This window comes from Castor canadensis, chromosome 6 (genome assembly GCF_047511655.1).
Source record: "Castor canadensis chromosome 6, mCasCan1.hap1v2, whole genome shotgun sequence".
NCBI lineage: Eukaryota > Metazoa > Chordata > Mammalia > Rodentia > Castoridae > Castor > Castor canadensis.
The window spans coordinates 126,423,388-126,445,216 of NC_133391.1; the positions used below are offsets into that span (position 1 = coordinate 126,423,388).

Below are 21,829 nucleotides of genomic sequence, written 5' to 3' on the forward strand. Positions count from 1 at the left end.
TATGCTCTGTAGTTAGCCCTGTGATTTTTCAGGTCAAAATATGATTCTTTTGGAACTACTTAATTTGGGTCATTAAAACTAATAGGCGTTTTTGTTTATTTTTTGTGTAATGTATGAGTTAACAAAATTAACTGTCTTTTTTCCTATATTTTATTATGTCTTTGTTTTGGGACGCCTAAAACAACATATTAATATTAATATTAAAACATATTAATAAGTTAATATGTTTTTATAAAGTATGTTTATGAAGAATATATGTTTTTGAGCTTGTTCATGTAGACATTTATATAAAATACTGCATACATGTCTTATCTTCAACTGAGTATGGTGAGGCACCCCAGACAGGCAGATGGAGTCTGCCTTATATACATCTATTTGTATGTATACACACACGTACACATATCTTTCTTTATGTAGATACCAAACAAGGCTGGTTTTATTGAGACCGTAGGAGTCTCAGTTTACCAAGAAAGACCTTACAAACATCTGGGAAACCTGTTGCAGGGTATAAGGGACTGATGGCCTGATGTCCCTTACCTCAAACTGCCTAAATTTTTTCTGTTTTTATTTATACTAGCTGTAATTTTCTTTTGAGATTCTTTTAGAAGAAATAGATATTAAGAATAGGTTAGAAAGCTGCTGCGTTTGAGTGTCTTGCCACTTTTAATCTATTTTAGCCCATTCTAGTCTGGGGATTCCCAAGTTTATACAAATGTCAGGTTAGTGCTCCAAACGGTTTCTACTTGGATTGGCATCTGTAGCTGAGACTGACTGACTGAAACCCCACCAACTTTCACAGTATTCCTGATTGTTTCCGTTCAGTCACTCTTTTGCTTATAGATATTTATGAAGTTCCTGCTGTGGCTGGCACTGTAGATTCCAGGCATAAGACAAGACTCAGTCTAGTGTGGAAGGTAGATGTGTGAAGTGTCAAGATTAAATATGGTTAATGTGGTGAAAGATGTGCATTTTTTTTTTTTGAATAATGGAGATCCATCAAGGGGAACTCTAACTCAGTTGTCAGGGGTCTTAAGGAGTAAGTAGTAAGTATACATTTTTTTCTTTGTAATTTTTATACATATACAAATTTTCTAAAAGTGAGATTGTTGTGTATGTACTTGTTTTTTAATACTAAACACATACATATTATTTTCATAGCAAAAAACTTACTTCCATATTATTTTTGGCTTTAGGACTTTTCCACAGAAGCTTGAATTTAAGAGATAATATCTGGGAATTTGAGTTCATTCTGGTTTGAGGTGTAGTGCAGGTAGTCAGCATCTCCTGAGTACCTAACACATTCTACATTTATTCTATGCATCAACTATTCTAGATAAGTTTTTTTTTTTTCGGAATTTTTAAAATTATAACATCAATATTAATTTTACTATTTTCATTTCCCTGTACATTTAGAGCTGATACTAAGGGTGTTTTATTGTTTTGATTAACATTTTTAAAAGTCATGGAAAGATTCCAATTTCCTCATTTGCATGGTTTAGCTTACATTGCTACTTTTATTGTGTCCCCCTACTGTACAAAGCAGGGATTACATGGATTATTATTTGGATTAACCAGGTAGATAAATTTTTTGAGTAATGGCTGATTTTGAGTTGAAGATAATCACATCACTCCTGGCTTTATATCACTTAAAAGTACTATCAAACTTATTTGTAAGTATGATTGTTTTGGGTGAAGAGTGTGTTACTGTTGACTAGATTGTTTATTTCTTAGCATGTATGAACTGAAAGTTTTTCAGTCATTAGAATCTTTAAATCTATGCTGTGGTATATCTACTTTTTCTTTTTTAATTTATGGGGTATTTTATTGTTTGTGTGTGATTATATTTCTTTTTTCTTCATTTAATTTTTTATTAGGGAAAAATGTGAAACACACCTATAAGTAGAATAGCATAGTGAATCTTCCACATGTGTTTTAATTATTTAGCTTGTACAATGAACATGCTACTGAGTAGGATAGGCTACTAAGTAGGCATGTTTTCTTTCTTTCTTTTTTTCTTTTTTTTAAATGGCAGGGACCACTATGTAGTCCAGGTGGGCCTTGAACTTGTAATGTATCTGCCTCAGCCTCCTGAGTGTTGGGCTTACAGGTATAGGACTACACCTGGCTGAGTAGGTGTGCTTTCTGTATGAATTGTAGAAATATATGTATTTAGGAAATATCAGTTTGGAATGTAGTGCTGAAATTTAAAAAAATTAATTAAAATCTATCCAATGCTTGTGGTGATTATTTATTGATTTATTTTTGTCAGTATTGGGGTTCGAACTCAGAGCCTTGGGCTAGCCAAGCAGGTGCTCTACTACTTGAGCCATGCTTACAGCCCTGTTGGGTGTATATTAATTATACTTTAAAATTCTTACATGCTAATTCTAATACATTTTTATCCACAGAATATTTTCACCAACCACACTCTTGATATAAATGTAAGGTGGCTTGCTGTGCTGTACTTTAAGCATGGGATTGATCGTTATTGGAGACGTGCAGCACCTCAGTAAGTTCATCAGTTCCTCATTGTAATCGTTTCCAAATTCAAGAAGGGTGAGAACGTACATGCTTATGCAAAAGAATTTGTTAGTGTTTATTTATTCGCATATATACTAAAATTGGAAGAATACAGAGAAGATTAGCATGGTCTTTGGAATTTTGCACAGCATATGGTACTTAAAAGGAAAAAACCAAAATAAAACAAGTGTGTTAGCTGATGAAAAAGAAAAATATTCCACATAGTTAACAACCATTATCATTGCTTTTCTCCATGGGTTTTATTTCTCTGTATGTATGTGTGTGGTATGTGGTGTAATCTTTTTGGTCTTCTGCTTGTAAAGATCATTTTGCATATATGAGTTATATTGAACTCTTGTAAAGAAGTAAAATGTTTCGGATTTGTACAAAACCTATCTAGAAGGAAGCATATTATTTCTGAAGCAGTCGAATATTCCTATGTCTTGCAGTTTTTACCTCTGTGGTAGGAGTCTCATTAGAGTTAGTTGCAACTGCAATGTAGAGGGTTAAGTGAGCAAATATACCTTGATAGTTAATTGTATGTGGGGTTTTTTTTGGTGGGGGGAGGGTAGGAGTGGTATTGGTGTTGGAACTCAGGACTTCGTGCTTGCAGAGGATGTGCTGTACCACTTGAGCTACACCTCCAATCTCAATTTCATGTTTTATAATTGATGGAAAGGTAATGTAGACATAACCCTGGAATTTATCTGATAGAAAATAATGAACTTTGCTGAGTAAATAACATAATTTTTGCTGTCTTATAGATGGCAATATAACTCTGTACATTTTTATATTTATTAACCCTTTTTTAAAAAACTGAGTTTTTCAAAGTACAAATAACAGGCCCTTGAATAATATGGGAAGCAAGTAAAGTACTTTTAGGCTACACTTTTGGTAATACTGTGGTATAAAGTAAACCCTTATCTTATTTTAAGAATAGTTCATAATATTGCAGAGAAATGAAGCAGTTAGTGACGAGAAATCGTACATTATTGAGATATAAATAATGGTCCAGCGGCATCTACTTTTCTAATGCTCTGGTCCAATTAAATTTTACATGGCTTCTCTAATAAGTCATTTTGTTTTATTGGTTATAATGATAATATAGTTGTAATAGCTGAAAGAAAGTGTAAATTATGATTAAATACTACAGGATTTTTAAAGCTTTTTTAAGCTAAATTAATTTTTTGTAAGCACCTGTTTTTACATCAATAAAAGTGAATATCAAACTATTGATATTAATTACCCTAGATTTGTCTTATTTTCTGTTGCTTACTGTGCTATGCTTATTTGTGAAGAAGCTATGCTTCTCACTAGCTCAGTTGCCAGTATTCAGTTAATGGAAGTGCTTTTTCCCCAAAAACAAACAGGCTCACATGTTTAAAGGCTTTTCATTGTTTAAATTCATAGTAATGCTGGTATGTGTTCACTATTAGGTGGGAGTATAATAAATTTGTCTTTTTGTAGTGCTCTTTCAGAGGAGGAAAAATGTACATTGCGGGCAGGGCTCATCACCAACTTCAATGAACCTATAAGCCAGGTTTGTGACAAAATGCTCATTATTCCTTCTCTTGAATTTTGCTGCTTTTCCAAATTAACTTTGTTTCATGGCATTAAAGATAAAATCTTACACTGGAGGTGTGGCTCAAGAGTAGAGTGCTTGCCTAGCAAGTACAAGGCCATGAGTTCAAACCCCAGTACTGCAAACAAACAAATTTCATTACTTACATTTGTAATGATTATGTACAGCTTCTCTGCTGGTCTTTAAATTTGGAGATCCAGTTACAGGTTTAAGAATTTGGTTAGATTTGGCTATTCATGACTTAAAATCTAGAAGTCATTTTACAGTGTATTTCTATACTTTGCAGCTTTCTCAGTTTTTGAGCTAGTGTTTCCAGCACATCTTTAAATAATTGTAGTCTTACTGCATAGAAATTAATTTTATTTAAACAGGAAAAAGAACACAATTTATTACATGATTGAAGTATGGGAGTATGAAACTCCTAAATTTATTTTTGGTGATTTAATTTGTGTACTCTCTCCTCCTTGAAAACCAAGGATAGCTTCAGGTTTTTGTCTGTTTCCTGCATCTATTACATTTTTAATTCCCACTACTCTGTGACAAATAGATCATAAATGATATGGTTTTATTTTTTTCTTTTCCTGATTGTGAATTTCCTTCTAAGAATGAATTGTTTTGCTTATAGATTTAAAACTTCTTAAATATTTCCAAGGTGATATTATTTATTATACTTGATTTAAAAATGTGAATATTAAAGCACACTGTATTTGATAGTATTTCTGATGTAGTTTTATCTTGATCCTTTTAAATGATTTCAGCTCTCTGATTTGTAATTCCTTGACAAAGATAAAGGAGACTGGAGTTGGTCTCAGTAGGCAGGAGCTGGTTGCAGAGGGCTTTGGGTGGTTTAGAGATAAATCACTGCATATGTGTTCTGTCAGCCAGTATTTCAGAAATACCGATCTATAGAAATATCATAATTTATATAACTACTATTTGGTGATCATTTTTACACTTAGGGCAATGGTTCTTTTTTTTTCTTGGCAGTACTGGGGTTTGAATTTGAATTCAGGGCTCATGTTTGCTGGGTAGGTTCTTTACCACTTGAACCACATCCTCATCCCCTGGGTAGTGGTTTTTAAACTTGGAAACTGCAGAATCTCTTCACAATACTAAAGTTAAAGAGCTCATAAGTGGTATTTGTGATATTTACTGTATTAGAAATTAAAGCTGAGAATGTAAAGGTGTCAATTAATTTTAAAATAATTAAACCAGATGTAAGAGCATTTTTTTAAATGAGCAGTAGCATTTCCCAAAGCAATAAAAATTTAGTGAGAAGAGTGACATTGTTTTACATTTTTGCTTACATTTAATGTCTGGATAGTTAAAAGAGACATAGATTCTCATATTTGCTTTATTTTACTCTACTCTTGCAATAATTCTTTTTTTTTTTTTTTTTTTTTTGGTGGTTCTAGGTTATTGAAGTCAGGGCCTCATGCTTGCTAGGTCATTCTGCTAGCCCTTTTGTGATAATTCTTTTGGTGGAAGTTGTATAAAGAAACCTTAGCTTTACATTGACGTGTAATTGGAAAAGGGACATTATAGACTCCTAAAAGGGTTCTAGAAGTCCATTGGCCAGTGTCTTAATAGTTCAGTGTAATTTTAATCAATTTTTGTCAAATATATACTTAGCTAAAAAGGTGATTTTGAAAGTAGGAATGCATTTCTTGTCCATTGCCTTGATTTCACATGTTTATTTCTGATGATTAATTTTTTTTTCTGTAGATTGCAACTCAGATTGCAGTACTGATTGCAAAAGTCGCTCGGTTGGATTGTCCTAGACAATGGCCTGAACTGATTCCCACTCTTATAGAGTCCGTTAAAGTCCAAGATGATCTTCGACAGCACAGAGCATTACTTACCTTCTATCATGTTACCAAGACACTGGCATCTAAACAACTGGCTGCTGATAGAAAACTGTTTCATGATGTAAGTTCTTCACATAGTTAAACTCGATTGTGAAAATTGTGCTATTTACATGAAAATGAATAAGCTTTATTGCTCTGTTAATATTTCGTTGAAGTATTGTGAAGACGTTGTAATTTTTAACTACAGTAACATGAAAGATCATTTTTGAGATAGGAACTTATCTTGTAACTTAGACTGGTCTCAAACCCGAGATCCTGTTGGCTTAGCTTTCCATCACTAAGGCAGATGGTGCAGTGATGCACTATTGCTTAAGCCAGGATCACATTTCATTCTCTTTATTTTTAATTCAATGGATTTAAAAGGCCAATCTTATGTTCATCTGAGGAAGTTGCATACAAGAGGAATTCTTTTTGATGCTCATAAGGTTATTTTTCAGTTCCTTGTCACTTTTGCTTGATTTCTAGCCAAGACTGAAGAGGTGGACATTTGATCTGCTCAAGTCTTTCTATGAATTGCTTTATGATTTTTTTTTCCTCACCTTTATCCCTACTTCAAACACTTCTACCTTGGGATCTTAGTTTTATGTAGGCAAGATTCCCAAAGTCAATCATCCAGAAGATTCTGGGTTGCAGTTAGCTCTTTATTATAAAGTCTGAATTCTTATTTTGGATTTCTCAAGATACACTCTCCTAATTTGTGTTGTTTGGTTTTCTGGTATAATTTATAGTTTGCCAAACTACAAATTGTGGTCCAGTCAGGGTCCTTATTCAGGATAAATTGAGTGGATTAACTTCTTGCTTGGTGTTCTTGTGTGATTCTAGTTCCTTTCCATACAGAATGAAATATGGGTCTGCCTAGCATCTGGTACTTATACTTCAAGGGGAGTATTTATGGCATTGTGCTGAGTTATAATTATTGATTTACTTTTATAGATTACTACACTAAAACTTTTATAACTAGCTAGTAAAGAAAAGCACACATGACGGTTGGTGTTAAATAACTGTTTGTAAAATGAATAATCAGGCTAGTGGTATAGCCCAGTGTTAGAGTGTTTGGTTGCCTAATATGTGCAAGGCCATGGGTTTCATTCCCAGTACTGCAAAACCAAAACAAACAAAAAAACCCAAGAATAAGTAATGGGACACATGTTCTTAGATACTTGCTAGATTTCAGAGTGTTACAGTGTGAAACTTAAAAAAAAGAAAAAAGAGGATATTTTAGAGATTATATAGAACTAAAAATACCTCGAAAGACATTTGGAATACTTCCTGCCATTTTGGAATGTAGTAGCTGAATCTGGAAACTTAGACTATATATAGTAGGCGCTAGGAAGCAGGTCTTGCCTAATGGGTTTGAGGTACAAAATGTGTGGTTCAATTGAAGGTAGCATATGTGGGAAGACTACTGTACAGAGCAATTTTGCTGGTTAAAGTTGCTCCTACTATTTTGGTAATCTGAGATATAGAAAATCTTCCTTTTAAAATGTTTACTTATAATACCAAGATGTTCTTAAAGTACCAAATTAATTTCCCACCATCAAAGTATAAGCTCATAGTTGAGTTAGTTGCTATGAGTAGTGCAGGATATACTTAAAACTACCTGCTGCCGAGTGTGTCCCAAATGTTTTTATATTGTTTCTCCCCTCCATATTAAAATAGATTAAGTTTTTTGAGGGGGTGGCAAATTACAAAATGAATAGTTGAGCAAATTGTTTTCCAGTATCAAAATTGAGCTTGATTTGACACAAAAGTTTATTTTCTATAGAACAGTGTCTCTCCATCCAAACTTGAATATTAAAAAAGTTGATATTAATTAACTTCAGTTAGAATCAACCTTCTAGTCTGCTGAAGGCAAGGAAATTTAAGGTACAAATAGTAATTCTAATATAATTTTATGTTTATTAACTAAGTAATATCTCATAATCATAATGTGTAATCTATAGAGGTATATGTTGTGGGAAATGAAGTAATCTAACCCTAAAAAAGATGAAAAGATCTTTTGAAACTACATGTCACTTATTTTTAGAAATAAGGGTGAGTAACAAGAAGATCTGTTTTCTAGGGAAGAACGAACAAGAAGAGACTTCTGTGATTCTTTAAAAATTTCCTTTCAGTTCTAGGGTTATTTGATTCTGTGAATTTATGATCTTATTCATCTAGGTTAATCTGTTTAAGCATCATTAAAGTTTTAATGGTGGAGACACTGGCACATGTGTATAGTCCCTGCTACTTAGGAGGTTGAGGCAGGATCACTTGAGCCTAGAAATTCAACTACAACCTGGGCAAGACTGTGTTTCAAAACAAAAGCAAAAGTTTTGAAGTGGAAATATTAGTAATAACATAATTTAAATGTGGATGTGTGTGTTTACTTTTTATTTCTTTTTGCAGTATTGGGATTGAATCCATGGCCTTGGGCATTCTAGGCAAGTACTGTATTACTAAGCTCCTTCACTAAAACAAAACAAAAACAAAAAAAAAAAACCAAACAAACAAAAAACCTTTATATTTTAGGATAGCTTTAGCTTCACAGTCATACTGAGTAGAAGGAACAGACATTTCTCAAAAAATAAACAGACAAAAACCCTGCCCTCAACACATGCATTGTCAACATTCCCCAGCAAAGTGGTACATTAGTTACCATTAATGAATTCATTGACACATCATTATTACCTAAGTGCATACTTTGCATTAGGGTTCACTCATGGCATAGTACCCTCTATCGGTTCAGACATGTAATGATGTGTACTTACCATCACAATGTCATACAGACTATATTCACCACCTTAAAAAAATCTTCTGTGTGCCGCCTGTTCATCCCTTCCATTTCCCATCTGCTTAGAACCACTGATTATGTTGTTGTCTATATAGTTTTGTCCTTTCCGGAATGTCATTTATTTGGGTTCAAACTCAGTACTGACTAAATAAAGAAATTAATAAGTAAAGACTGGAGGCGTGTTTCAATTGATAGAATGCCTGCCTACCAACTATGATGCCCTGAATTCAAACCCCACCATCACTAAAAGGAAAAAAAAGACAATATTCCTCAAACTAGCATTTCGTTGGAATCATACAGACTGCAACCTTTTCAAAATGTCTTCTTTCTCTTCATAATATACAATTAAGTTTCCTCTATGTCTTTTCATGATTTGATAGCTCATTTCTTTTTAGCTCTGAATAATATTCTATCACATGCATGTGCCACACAGTTTATCCGTTTGCCTACCGAAGGACAGCTTAGTTGCGTTCAGGTTTTGACAGTTATGAATAAGGCTGCTGTACCATTCATGTTCAGGTTTTCATGTGGATTTAAGTTTTCATATCCTTTGGATAAGTACCAAAGAGCATGATGGTTGGATCATATGATAAGAGTATGTTTAGTTTTTAAGAAGCTCCCAAACTGTCTTCCAAAGTGTACTAGTTTTGCATTTCCACTAGCAGTAAAAGTTACTTTTGTTCCCTGTCTGCATTTGGTATTGTATTTTGGCCATTCTGGGAGTTCTGTTGTGGTAAGTCATTGTTACTTTTATTTGCATTTGGCATATTAGGTGGAGTATTTTTTCCTTTACAATATATTTTTTTTGGTGACACGACTGTTAAATTTTTTAGCTTATTTATAAAATCAGGTTTGTTTTTGTTCTTGAGTTTTAAGTGTCATGTATGTCTTTTGTAAATATCTTTCCCCACTCTGTTTCTTTTCTTTTCATTCTCTTAACAGTTTTGTTGTGAAGAAATTGTTAATAAAGTACAGCTTATCAATTTTCTTCCATGGATGTATTTAACCTTTGGTGTTACAACAAAGACATCATTGTTAACTGGAAGGTATTTAGATTTTTCCATTGTTCTAGGAATTTTTGTAGTTTTGTGTTTTGCAGGATGTTTGCATCTTTAATCAAACCCAGAAATGAAGACTTTTATACATTTGGTTTATTTCTTTTTCTTTGGTGGGTTCTTAACATGTAATTAATATTTAATCTAGTAATACATTAGATTCTCTGGTATGCAATTTCAGTATAAGTTAAGAGTTTTTTAAGTTACAAGAATTCTCAAACATTCTTTTGTTGAGGAATAGTTTTACAAACTTCTGCATAACCTGCATTCATATTTAATAGCTCCCAGATGAGATTTCTCACATTCATCCCATTTCAAAACCTTCTTATACTCTTCACCCATATTTAAAAGTTTCCAATGTGCTGCAATGCTTACTTTTCTTCTTTGTTGCAGCAAATCCTGACATGCCATTTCATCCAAAAATATTTCATTTTGAATCTGTAAAAGGTGTTTTACAACAGTAAAATAATATTTTTCCATAACCAGTTTTTTTTAAGAATATTTTAAAGCTAAATATTAGTGATTTTAAATTCTTCTACCTAGGATTCAATAGATATTAAACACCTAATGTATACAAGAGGTATGTACAGTCTTCAGGAAGACAAAAGGCACAAAGCATTACTTCATGGGGAAAGTCATAAAAATAGAAAATCCCAAAAGTCATTAAGAAGCTACTATAACCTACCACAGAAAAAAACAAAATATATATTTCATTGTTATTATGTTCAAGGGTAAAACTTAGCAGAACTTTAAAAAAAGATGAAGGGTTTATGATGAATCATGTTTTCAGCAAATGGTATATATATTATTCGGATGATAAAAAGAAAAGAATACTGAGCCTGATGCCCGTAAACCTGACTACTCAGGAGGCAGAGATCAGGAGATTCCTGGCTTGAAGCCAGCCCGGGGAAATAGTTTGCAAGACCCTATCTCAAAAAAACTAATAACAAAAAATGGGCTGGTGGAGTCTGAGTAGCTCAAGTGGTAGGAGTGCCAGCCTACCAAGCGCGAGGCCCTGAGTTGAAACACCAGTGCCATCAGAAACAAAAATACCGTTTTTATGCTTCTTCAGAAAGGTCTTCCTAATAAGTTGTTACATTTTCTAAACAAACAAATAAGAATCAGCTACTTGGACATGGGTTGGTATAAAATAAATCAGCCTCAAAGGAGAGGTATTCAGGTTTCCTCCTTATATGCTTATGACTTCATGATATGCTTCTTAGGAAAATTTCCAAATAGTTGAAATTATGAATATTAAGTTTGAGAATAACAAGATGGGACTTACATCATATAGCTACAGTCTTTAAGATATTTACAATGTAGCAAAATTTTATTTTAAAGGCAAATGTGTCTTTATAACCACATCATTAAGTAGGTTAAATCTTGTTTTCACTTTTGTTTGGTTGACTTTACCACACTGCATGCCATTGTTGATTCTTAATCTTCTCTTTTGCTCTGCCAAATTTCATACTGGCTTTTAAAATACATTATTTGAGCTGAGCATCTTGGTCCTGCCTATAATCCCTGTACTTGGGAGGCTGAGGCAGGAGGCATCTTGAGTTTGAGGTCAACCTGAGCAATTAAGCAAGTCCCCGTCTTATTTTTTTTAATTGTTTTATTATTCACATGTGCATACAACGCTTGGGTCACTTCTCCCCCATGCCCCCACCCCCTCCCTTACCACCCACTCCGCCCCCTCCCTCTACCCCCTACCCCCTAAGTACCCAGCAGAAACTATTTTGCCCTTACCTCTAATTTTGTTGAAGAGAGAGTATAAGCAATAATAGAAAGGAACAAGGGTTTTTGCTAGTTGAGATAAGGATAGCTATACAGGGAGTTGACTCACATTAATTTCCTGTGCGTGTGTGTTTCCTTCTAGGTTAATTCTTTCTGATCTAACCTTTTCTCTAGTTCCTGGTCCCCTTTTCCCATTGGCCTCAGTTGCTTTTAAGGTATCTGCTTTAGTTTCTCTGCGTTAAGGGCAACATATGCTAGCTAATTTTTTAGGTGTCTTACCTATCCTCACCCCTCCCTTGTGTGCTCTCGCTTTTATCATGTGCTCAAAGTCCAATCCCCTTGTTGTGTTTGCCCTTGATCTAATGTCTGCATATGAGGGAGAACATACGATTTTTGGTCTTTTGGGCCAGAATAACCTCACTCAGAATGATGTTCTCCAATTCCATCCATTTATCAGCGAATGATAACATTTCGTTCTTCTTCATGGCTGCATAAAATTCCATTGTGTATAGATACCACATTTTCTTGATCCATTCGTCAGTAGTGGGGCATCTTGGCTGTTTCCATAACTTGGCTATTGTGAATAGTGCTGCAATAAACATGAGTGTGCAGGTGCCTCTGGAGTAACCTGTGTCACAGTCTTTTGAGTATATCCCCAAGAGTGGTATTGCTGGATCAAATGGTAGATCAATGTTTAGCTTTTTAAGTAGCTTCCAAATGTTTTTCCAGAGTGGTTGTACTAGTTTACATTCCCACCAACAGTGTAAGAGGGTTCCTTTTTCCCCGCATCCTCACCAACACCTGTTGTTGGTGGTGTTGCTGATGATGGCTATTCTAACAGGGGTGAGGTGGAATCTGAGTGTGGTTTTAATTTGCATTTCCTTTATTGCTAGAGATGGTGAGCATTTTTTCATGTGTTTTTTGGCTATTTGAATTTCTTCTTTTGAGAAAGTTCTGTTTAGTTCACTTGCCCATTTCTTTATTGGTTCATTAGTTTTGGGAGAATTTAGTTTTTTAAGTTCCCTGTATATTCTGGTTATCAGTCCTTTGTCTGATGTATAGTTGGCAAATATTTTCTCCCACTCTATGGGTGTTCTCTTCAGTTTAGAGACCATTTTTTTTTTTTTTTGATGAACAGAAGCTTTTTAGTTTTATGAGGTCCCATTTATCTATGCTATCTCTTAGTTGCTGTGCTGCTGGGGTTCCATTGAGAAAGTTCTTACCTATACCTACTAACTCCAGACTGTTTCCTACTCTTTCCTGTATCAACTTTAGAGTTTATGGTCTGATATTGAGATCCTTGATCCATTTTGAGTTAATCTTGGTATAGAATGATATACATGGATCTAGTTTCAGGTTTTTGCAGACTGCTAACCAGTTTTCCCAGCAGTTTTTGTTGAAGAGGCTGCTATTTCTCCATCGTATATTTTTAGCGCCTTTGTCAAAGACAAGTTGGTTATAGTTGTGTGGCTTCATATCTGGGTCCTCTATTCTGTTCCACTGGTCTTCATGTCTGTTTTTGTGCCAGTACTATGCTGTTTTTATTGTTATTGCTTTGTTTTTTTTTTTTTCATTTTTCTTTTATTATTCATATGTGCATACAAGGCTTGGGCATTTCTCCCCCCTGCCCCCACCCCCTCCCTTACCACCCACTCCGCCCCCTCCCTCCCCCCCCCCAATACCCAGCAGAAACTATTTTGCCCTTATTTCTAATCTTGTTGTAGAGAGAGTATAAGCAATAATAGGAAGGAACAAGAGTTTTTGCTGGTTGAGATAAGGATAGCTATACAGGGCATTGACTCACATTGATTTCCTGTGTGTGGGTGTTACCTTCTAGGTTAATTCTTTTTGATCTAACCTTTTCTCTAGTACCTGTTCCCCTTTTCCCATTGGCCTCAGTTGCTTTAAGGTATCTGCTTTAGTTTCTCTGCGTTAAGGGCAACAAATGCTAGCTAGTTTTTTAGGTGTCTTACCTATCCTCACCCCTCCCTTGTGTGCTCTCGCTTTTATCATGTGCTCATAGTCCAATCCCCTTGTTGTGTTTGCCCTTGATCTAATGTCCACATATGAGGGAGAACATACGATTTTTGATTTTTTGAGCCAGGCTAACCTCACTCAGAATGATGTTCCCCAATTCCATCCATTTACCAGCGAATGATAACATTTCGTTCTTCTTCATGGCTGCATAAAATTCCATTGTGTATAGATACCACATTTTCTTAATCCATTCGTCAGTGCTGGGGCACCTTGGCTGTTTCCATAACTTGGCTATTGTGAATAGTGCTGCAATAAACATGGATGTGCAGGTGCCTCTGGAGTAACAGTCTTTTGGGTATGCAATACCAAGAGTGGTATTGCTGGATCAAATGGTAGATCGATGTCCAGCTTTTTAAGTAGCCTCCAAATTTTTTTCCAGAGTGGTTGTACTAGTCTACATTCCCACCAACAGTGTAAGAGGGTTCCTTTTTCCCCCGCATCCTCACCAGCACCTGTTGTTGGTGGTGTTGCTGATGATGGCTATTCTAACAGGGGTGAGGTGGAATCTTAGCATGGTTTTAATTTGCATTTCCTTTATTGCTAGAGATGGTGAGCATTTTTTCATGTGTTTTCTGGCCATTTGAACTTCTTCTTTTGAGAAAGTTCTGTTTAGTTCACTTGCCCATTTCTTTATTGGTTCATTAGTTTTGGGAGAATTTAGTTTTTTAAGTTCCCTGTATATTCTGGTTATCAGTCCTTTGTCTGATGTATAGTTGGCAAATATTTTCTCCCACTCTGTGGGTGTTCTCTTCAGTTTAGAGACCATTTCTTTGATGAACAGAAGCTTTTTAGTTTTATGAGGTCCCATTTATCTATGCTATCTCTTAGTTGCTGTGCTGCTGGGGTTTCATTGAGAAAGTTCTTACCTATACCTACTAACTCCAGAGTATTTCCTACTCTTTCTTGTATCAACTTAAGAGTTTGGGGTCTGATATTAAGATCCTTGATCCATTTTGAGTTAATCTTGGTATAGGGTGATATACATGGATCTAGTTTCAGTTTTTTGCAGTTTTCCCAGCAGTTTTTGTTGAAGAGGCTGCTATTTCTCCATCGTATATTTTTAGCTCCTTTGTCAAAGATAAGTTGCTTATAGTTGTGTGGCCTCATATCTGGATCCTCTATTCTGTTCCACTGGTCTTCATGTCTGTTTTTGTGCCAGTACCATGCTGTTTTTATTGTTACTGCTTTGTAATATAGTTTGAAGTCAGGTATTGTGATACCTCCTGCATTGTTCTTTTGACTGAGTATTGCCTTGGCTATTCGTGGCCTCTTGTGTTTCCATATAAATTTAACAGTAGATTTTTCAATCTCTTTAATGAATGTCATTGGAATTTTGATGGGAATTGCATTAAACATGTAGATTACTTTGGGGAGTATCGGCATTTTTACTATGTTGATTCTACCAATCCATGGGCATGGGAGATCTCTCCACTTTCTATAGTCTTCCTCAATCTCTTTCTTCAGAAGTGTATAGTTTTCCTTGTAGAGGTCTTTCACATCTTTTGTTAGGTTTACACCTAGGTATTTGATTTTGTTTGAGGCTATTGTAAATGGAATTATTTTCATACATTCTTTTTCCGTTTGCTCATTGTTGGTGTATTGAAATGCTAATGATGTTTCTATGTTGATTTTATATCCTGCTACCTTGCTATAGCTATTGATGATGTTTAGAAGCTTCTGAGTAGAGTTTTTTGGGTCTTTAAGGTATAGGATCATGTCGTCTGCAAATAGGGATATTTTGACAGTTTCTTTACCTATTTGTATTCCTTTTATTCCTTCTTCTTGCCTAATTGCTCTGGCTAGGAATTCCAGTACTATGTTGAATAGGAGTGGAGATAGTGGGCATCCTTGTCTGGTTCCTGATTTTAGAGGGAATGGTTTTAATTTTTCTCCGTTAAGTATAATGCTGGCTGTAGGTTTGTCATATATAGCTTTTATAATGTTGAGGTACTTCCCTTCTATTCCTAGTTTTCTTAGAGCTTTTATCATAAAATGATGTTGGATCTTATCAAAGGCTTTTTCTGCATCTATTGAGATGATCAAGTGGTTTTTGTCTTTGCTTCTGTTAATGTGGTTTATTACGTTTATTGATTTTTGTATGTTGAACCACCCCTTCATTCCTCGGATGAAGCCTACTGGTTCGTGGTAAATAATCTTTTTGATGTGTTGTTAAATTCAGTTTGCCATTATTTTGTTGAGGATTTTTGCATCAATGTTCATGAAGGAGATTGGCCTACAATTCTCCTTTTTGGAGGTGCCTTTGCCTGGTTTTGGGATAAGTGTAATACTGGCTTTGTAAAATGTGTTAGGCAGTTTTCCTTCCCTTTCTATTTCATGGAACAGTTTAAGGAGGGTTGGTATCAGTTCTTCTTTAAAGGTCTGATAGAATTCAGCAGAGGATCCATCAGGTCCTGGACTTTTCTTTTTGGGGAGACTCTTGATTGCTGCTTCAATTTCATTTTGTGTTATAGGTCTATTCAGGTGATTAATTTCCTCTTGGTTCAGTTTTGGATGATTGTGTGTATCTAGAAATCTGTCCATTTCTTTTAGATTTTCAAATTTATTTGAATATAGGTTCTCAAAGTAGTCTCTGATGATTTCCTGGACTTCCATGGTGTTTGTTGTTATCGCCCCTTTTGCATTCCTAATTCTACTAATTTGGGTTTTTTCTCTCCTCATTTTAGTCAGGTTTGCCAGGGGTGTATAGACCTTGTTTATTTTTTCAAAGAACCAACTTTTTGTTTCATTAATTCTTTGTATGGTTTTTTTGGTTTCTATTTCGTTGATTTCAGCTCTTATTTTTATTATTTCTCTCCTTCTATTTGTTTTGGGATTTGCTTGTTCTTGTTTTTCTAGGAGTTTGAGATGTACCATTAGGTCATTGATTTGGGATCTTTCAATCTTTTTAATATATGCACTCATGGCTATATTGTTATTGCTTTGTAATATAGTTTGAAGTCAGGTATCATGGTACCTCCAGCATTGTTCTTTTGACTGAGTAGTGCCTTGGTATTCGTGGCCTCTTATGTTTCCATATAAATTTGACGGTAGATTTTTCAATCTCTTTAATGAATGTCATTGGAATTTTGATGGGAATTGTATTAAACATGTAGATTACTTTTGGAAGTATCGACATTTTTACTATGTTGATTCTACCAATCCATGGGCATGGGAGATCTCTCCACTTTCTATAGTCTTCCTCAATCTCTTTCTTCAGAAGTGTATAGTTTTCCTTGTAGAGGTCTTTCACATCTTTTGTTAGGTTTACACCTCGGTATTTGATTTTTTTTGAGGGTATTGTAAATGGGGTTGTTTTTATACATTCTTTTTCAGTTTGCTCATTATTAGTGTATAGAAATGCTAATGATTTTTCTATGTTGATTTTATATCCTGCTACCTTGCTATAGCTATTGATGATGTCTAGAAGCTTCTGAGTAGAGTTTTTTGGGTCTTTAAAGTATAGCATCATGTCGTCTGCAAATAGGGATATTTTGACAGTTTCTTTACCTATTTGTATTCCTTTTATTCCTTCTTCTTGCCTAATTGCTCTGGCTAGGAATTCCAGTACTATGTTGAATAGGAGTGGAGATAGTGGGCATCCTTGTCTGTTCCTGATTTTAGAGGGAATGGTTTCAGTTTTTCCCCATTAAGTATAATGCTGGCTATAGGTTTGTCATATATAGCTTTTATAATGTTGAGGTACTTCCCTTCTATTCCTAGTTTTCTTAGAGCTTTTATGATAAAATGGTGGTAGAACTTATCAAAGGCTTTTTCTGCATCTATTGAGATGATCAAGTGGTTTTTGTCTTTGCTTCTGTTAATGTGGTTTATTATGTTTATTGATTTTCATATGTTGAACCACCCCTGCATTCCTGGGATGAACCCTCTTTTTGTGGTGAATAATCTTTTTTGGTGGGTTGTTGAATTCGGTTTGCCATTATTTTGTTGAGGATTTTTGCATCAATGTTCATTAAGGAGATTGGCCTATAGTTCTCCTTTTTGGAAGTGTCTTTGCCTGGTTTTGGGATAAGTGTAATACTGGCTACATAAAATGTGTTAGGCAGTTTTCCTTCCCTTTCTATTTCATGGAAGTGGTTAGGAGGGTTGGTATCAGTTCTTCTTTAAAAGTCTGATCGAATTCAGCAGAGAATCCATCTGGTCCTGGACTTTTCTTTTTTGGGAGACTCTTGATTGCTGCTTCAATTTCATTTTGTGTTATAGATCTATTCATGTGATTAATTTCCTCTTGGCTCAGTTTTGGATGATCATATGTATCTAGTAATCTGTCCATTTCCTTAATATTTTCAAATTTATTTGAGTATAGGTTCTTGAAGTAGTCTCTGATGATTTCCTGGACTTCCATGGTGTTGGTTGTTATCTCCCCTTTTGCATTCCTGACTCTACTAATTTGGGTTTTTTCTCTCCTCATTTTAGTCAGGTTTGCCAGGGGGTCTGTCGATCTTGTTTATTTTTTCAAAGAACCAACTTTTTGTTTCATTAATTCTTTGTATGGTTTTTTTTGTTTCTATTTCATTGATCAGCTCTTGTTTTTATTATTTCTCTCCTATTTGTTTTGGGATTTGCTTTCTCTTGTTTTTCTAGGAGTTTGAGATGTATCATTATGTCATTGATTTAATATATGCACTCAGGGCTACAAACTTTCCTCTCAGTACTGCCTTTGCTGTGTCCCATAGGTTCCAGTAGGTTGTGTTTTCATTTTCATTGACTCCCAGGAACTTTTTAATTTCCTCTTTTATTTTATCAGTGACCCATTGTTCATTAAGCAATGAGTTATTCAATTTCCAGCTGTTTGCATGGTTTTTGTCTTTATTTTGGTTGTTGGGTTCTAGTTTTATTGCATTGTGATCAGATCAAATGTCGGTATAATTTCTATTTTCTTATATTTTCTGAGGCTTGCTTTGTGCCCTAGGATGTGATCTACTTTGGAGAAGGTTCCATGGGCTGCTGAGAAGAAAGTGTATTATGTAGAAGTTGGATGCAATGTTCTGTAGAAATCAAGTAGGCCCATTTGATCTATTGTATATTTTAGATATTGGATTTCTTTATTGATTTTTGGTTTGGATGACTTATCTATTAATGATAATGGGGTGTTAATGTCTCCCACAACCACTGTGTTGGAGTTAATATATGCTTTGAGGTCTTTCAGGGTATGTTTGTTGAAATTGGGTGCGTTGACATTGGGTGCATATAGGTTGATAATTGTTATCCTTTTCGTCTATTTCTCCTTTTATTAGTATGGAATGTCCTTCTCTATCTCGTTTGACCAATGTAGGTTTGAAGTCTACTTTGTCAGAGATAAGTATTGTTACTCCTGCATGTTTTCAGGGACCATTGGCTTGGTATATCTTCCAGCCTTTCATCCTAAGCCTATGCTTATTTCTGTCAGTGAGATGGGTCTCCTGTAAGCAACAAATTGTTGGATCTTCATTTTTAATCCATTTTGTCAAACGGTGCCTTTTGATGGGGGAATTAAGTCCGTTAACATTAAGTGTTAGTACTGATAGTTATGTGGTGACTTTTTGTCAGTTAGTTGTCTTAGTTGTTTGAAGGTTTGATTGTGTGTCCCTAAGTTGCGGTTACTCTCTACTTTCTTGCTTTTTTTTTTCCTGTGGTTTGGTGCTGCCTGTCCTTTCATGGTTATGTTGGGTTTCACTTTCTGTGTGCAGAATCCCTTGAAGAATCTTTAGTAGTGGTGGCTTTGTGGTCACATATTGTTTTAGTTTCTGCTTATCATGGAAGACTTTTATTGCTCCATCTACTTGGAATGATAGTTTTGCTGGTAGAGTATCCCGGCGTTGAAGTTATTTTCATTCAGTGCCCGGAAGATCTCACCCCACGCTCTTCTTGCTTTTAATGTTTCTGTTGAGAAGTTTGCTGTGATTTTGATGGGTTTACCTTTGTATGTTACTTGTTTTTTCTCTCTTACAGCCTTCAATATTCTTTCCCTCGTTTCTGTACGTGTTGTTTTATTGATGCTATGTCGTGGGGTAGTTCTATTTTGATCTGGTCTGTTTGGTGTCCTGGAGGCCTCTTGCATCTGTATGGGAATATCTTTCTCTAGATCTGGGAAATTTTGTTATTATTTTGTTGAATATATTACGCATTGCCTTTGCTTGCACCTCTTCTCCTTCTTTGATGCCCATGATTCTCAAGTTTGGTCTTTTGATGGAGTTGGTGAGTTCTTGCATTTACTTTTCACAGGTCTTGAGTTGTTTAATTAATAGTTCTTTGGTTTTTCCTTTAATTACCATTTTATCTTTGAGTTCTGAGACTCTGTCTTCTGTTTGTTCTATTCTGCTGTATTGGCCTTCCATTTTGTTTTGCAATTCTGTTTCATTCTTTTTTCTGAGGTTTTCCATATCCTGGGTGGTTTCCTCTTTAATGTTGCCTATTTCTGTCCTGAGTTCATTTATCTGTTTATTAATGGTGTTCTCTGTTTCACTTTGTTGTTTATACAGTGCTTCTATGGTTTCCTTTATTTCTTCTTTTGCTTTTTTAAATTCTCTATTTTTGTTGTCTTGGAATTTCTTGAGTGTCTCCTGTACATATTGTTTGACCATATCCAGTATCATCTCTATAAAATTCTCATTGAGTACCTGTAGTATGTCTTCTTTTAAATTATTCTTGTGGGATTCATTGGATTCTTTGGCATAGTTTATCTTCATTTGTTGGAGTCTGGATCTGAGTACCTGTTTTCTTCATTTCCCTGTGGTTCCTGCACTAATTTTTTGCTATGTGGAAAGTGGTTTCCCTCTTTTTTTTGTATTCCCATCATTGCCCTTGATATTGTTATTTTTCCTGTACTGTGTGCATTAAGTATTTTCTGGCTTGTAGGAATAGCCCTAGTGATATTTAGAATGGGAGGGTGAGAAGGGATGGAAATCAAAGAAGGTAAAGGAAAAGGGAAAAACAAATAATCAAGTAGAAAAAAAAACAAAACAAAGGAACAAACAAAATTTCAAAGATATAAACAGGAAGAGACTGTACTAATCAACTGTAAGCTGAAAAGGCATTAGAGAGACAGAGAGAGGATTGAAAATAAAAAGTAAAAACAGTAAAGATATGAATAAAATAAAAAAATATGTAAATGAAAGAAAAAAATATAAAATAAAACAAAATAAAAAATAAAAACCTCCAAGTTCAAATGCAATGAAATTTCAGTCTTAATAATTTTCGTGTTTGTCCCTCAGCCTCCAATCCTGGAGATGGTGCCTCAGATGTTGTTCTGTAGTTGTTTCATCAAAGGGGATGCATAAAGTAGAACAAAACTGCACACAAAAAACAAAAAAGCCCACCAAGTGTCCCAAGTTCAAATGCAATACAGTTTCAGTAAGTTTTTCAGCATGCAGGTGTAGTTTGGTTGTTTTCTTCTCAAACATAGGGAGAGAGAAAAAAAAGAGTTTGGAGATAGGTCTGTGAATGGCTATCTGCGGCTGTGGCTTGCCTGCCCACTGCTGTCAGCCTGCTGTTGCTGGAGGCATTATTTATGCGGATCTCACGAGTGAGCTTAACACTCCCCTGGCCCTGCAGGCTTTGTTTACTGAGAGTTCTCCTCAGCGCAACCGCCACTGCTACAAGCTTTCCCCTTTCCAAGCACACTTTGGGAGGTGACACTGCACCCGCTTTCTCAGGCCTGCGTGTTTATTTACAGTTCACGTGTGAAGTGGGTCTTCTCCCCTCTCCTGTGGAGTTTTCCTCCCACTGCCAGTTTTACAAGCTTTCCCACTCCAGGTTGCTGGCATGCGCTTCCGCTTCCACTGCAGCCTCTACGGCCAGGCTCGGCTTATTTACAGTTTCGGGGAGGATTCCCCTCCCCCACTCTTCGGGGCTCAGGGCGCCCCACCCTCATTGCCAAGTGTTTTTATTGTTCTTATTGCTTATTACTCAGTTTCTTTTTTTTTCCCTGGTTTGGGTCCGTCTGTCCAGGGCACTATGCTGATCTGACCCAGGGTTTTCTGTGGAAGTACCTTGTACCACTTAGCTCACCTTGTCCGCATATTCCCAAGCTGTCTGGGCGCGGGCGACTGGCGGCCCGGGGCCCTCTTGTTTTCTCCGTTTAACGTGAAGTGGAGATTCTCTGCGCAGGCTGGAGGTGTGGAGGGGTCAAAGTTTTGCCTCTTCTCGGTGGCCTTGCCTGCAAGGTGTGTCCATCCAAAAATATTTCTGTTTGAATCTCCAAAAATTGTTTTACAACAATAAAATAACATTTTTCCATAACCAGTTTAAGCCTATTTCA

At 35.6% G+C, this 21,829-nt stretch overlaps 1 protein-coding gene across 3 annotated transcripts in view; it reads left to right on the plus strand.

The window, feature by feature from the left end:
- The window catches only part of LOC109696667 (importin-11-like), a 53,842-nt gene that overhangs the window by 17,098 nt on the left and 14,915 nt on the right, over positions 1 to 21,829 (plus strand). For 2 of the 3 annotated variants that reach the window (XM_074077420.1, XM_074077421.1), the window contains exons 3-5: positions 2,409 to 2,509; positions 3,988 to 4,060; positions 5,828 to 6,031. In XM_074077420.1, coding sequence (XP_073933521.1) covers positions 2,409 to 2,509; positions 3,988 to 4,060; positions 5,828 to 6,031 — 378 coding nt within the window. Of the gene's footprint in view, positions 1 to 2,408; positions 2,510 to 3,987; positions 4,061 to 5,827; positions 6,032 to 9,685; positions 9,790 to 21,829 lie in introns of all 3 variants that reach the window. The other variant, XM_074077422.1, reaches the window with a different exon arrangement.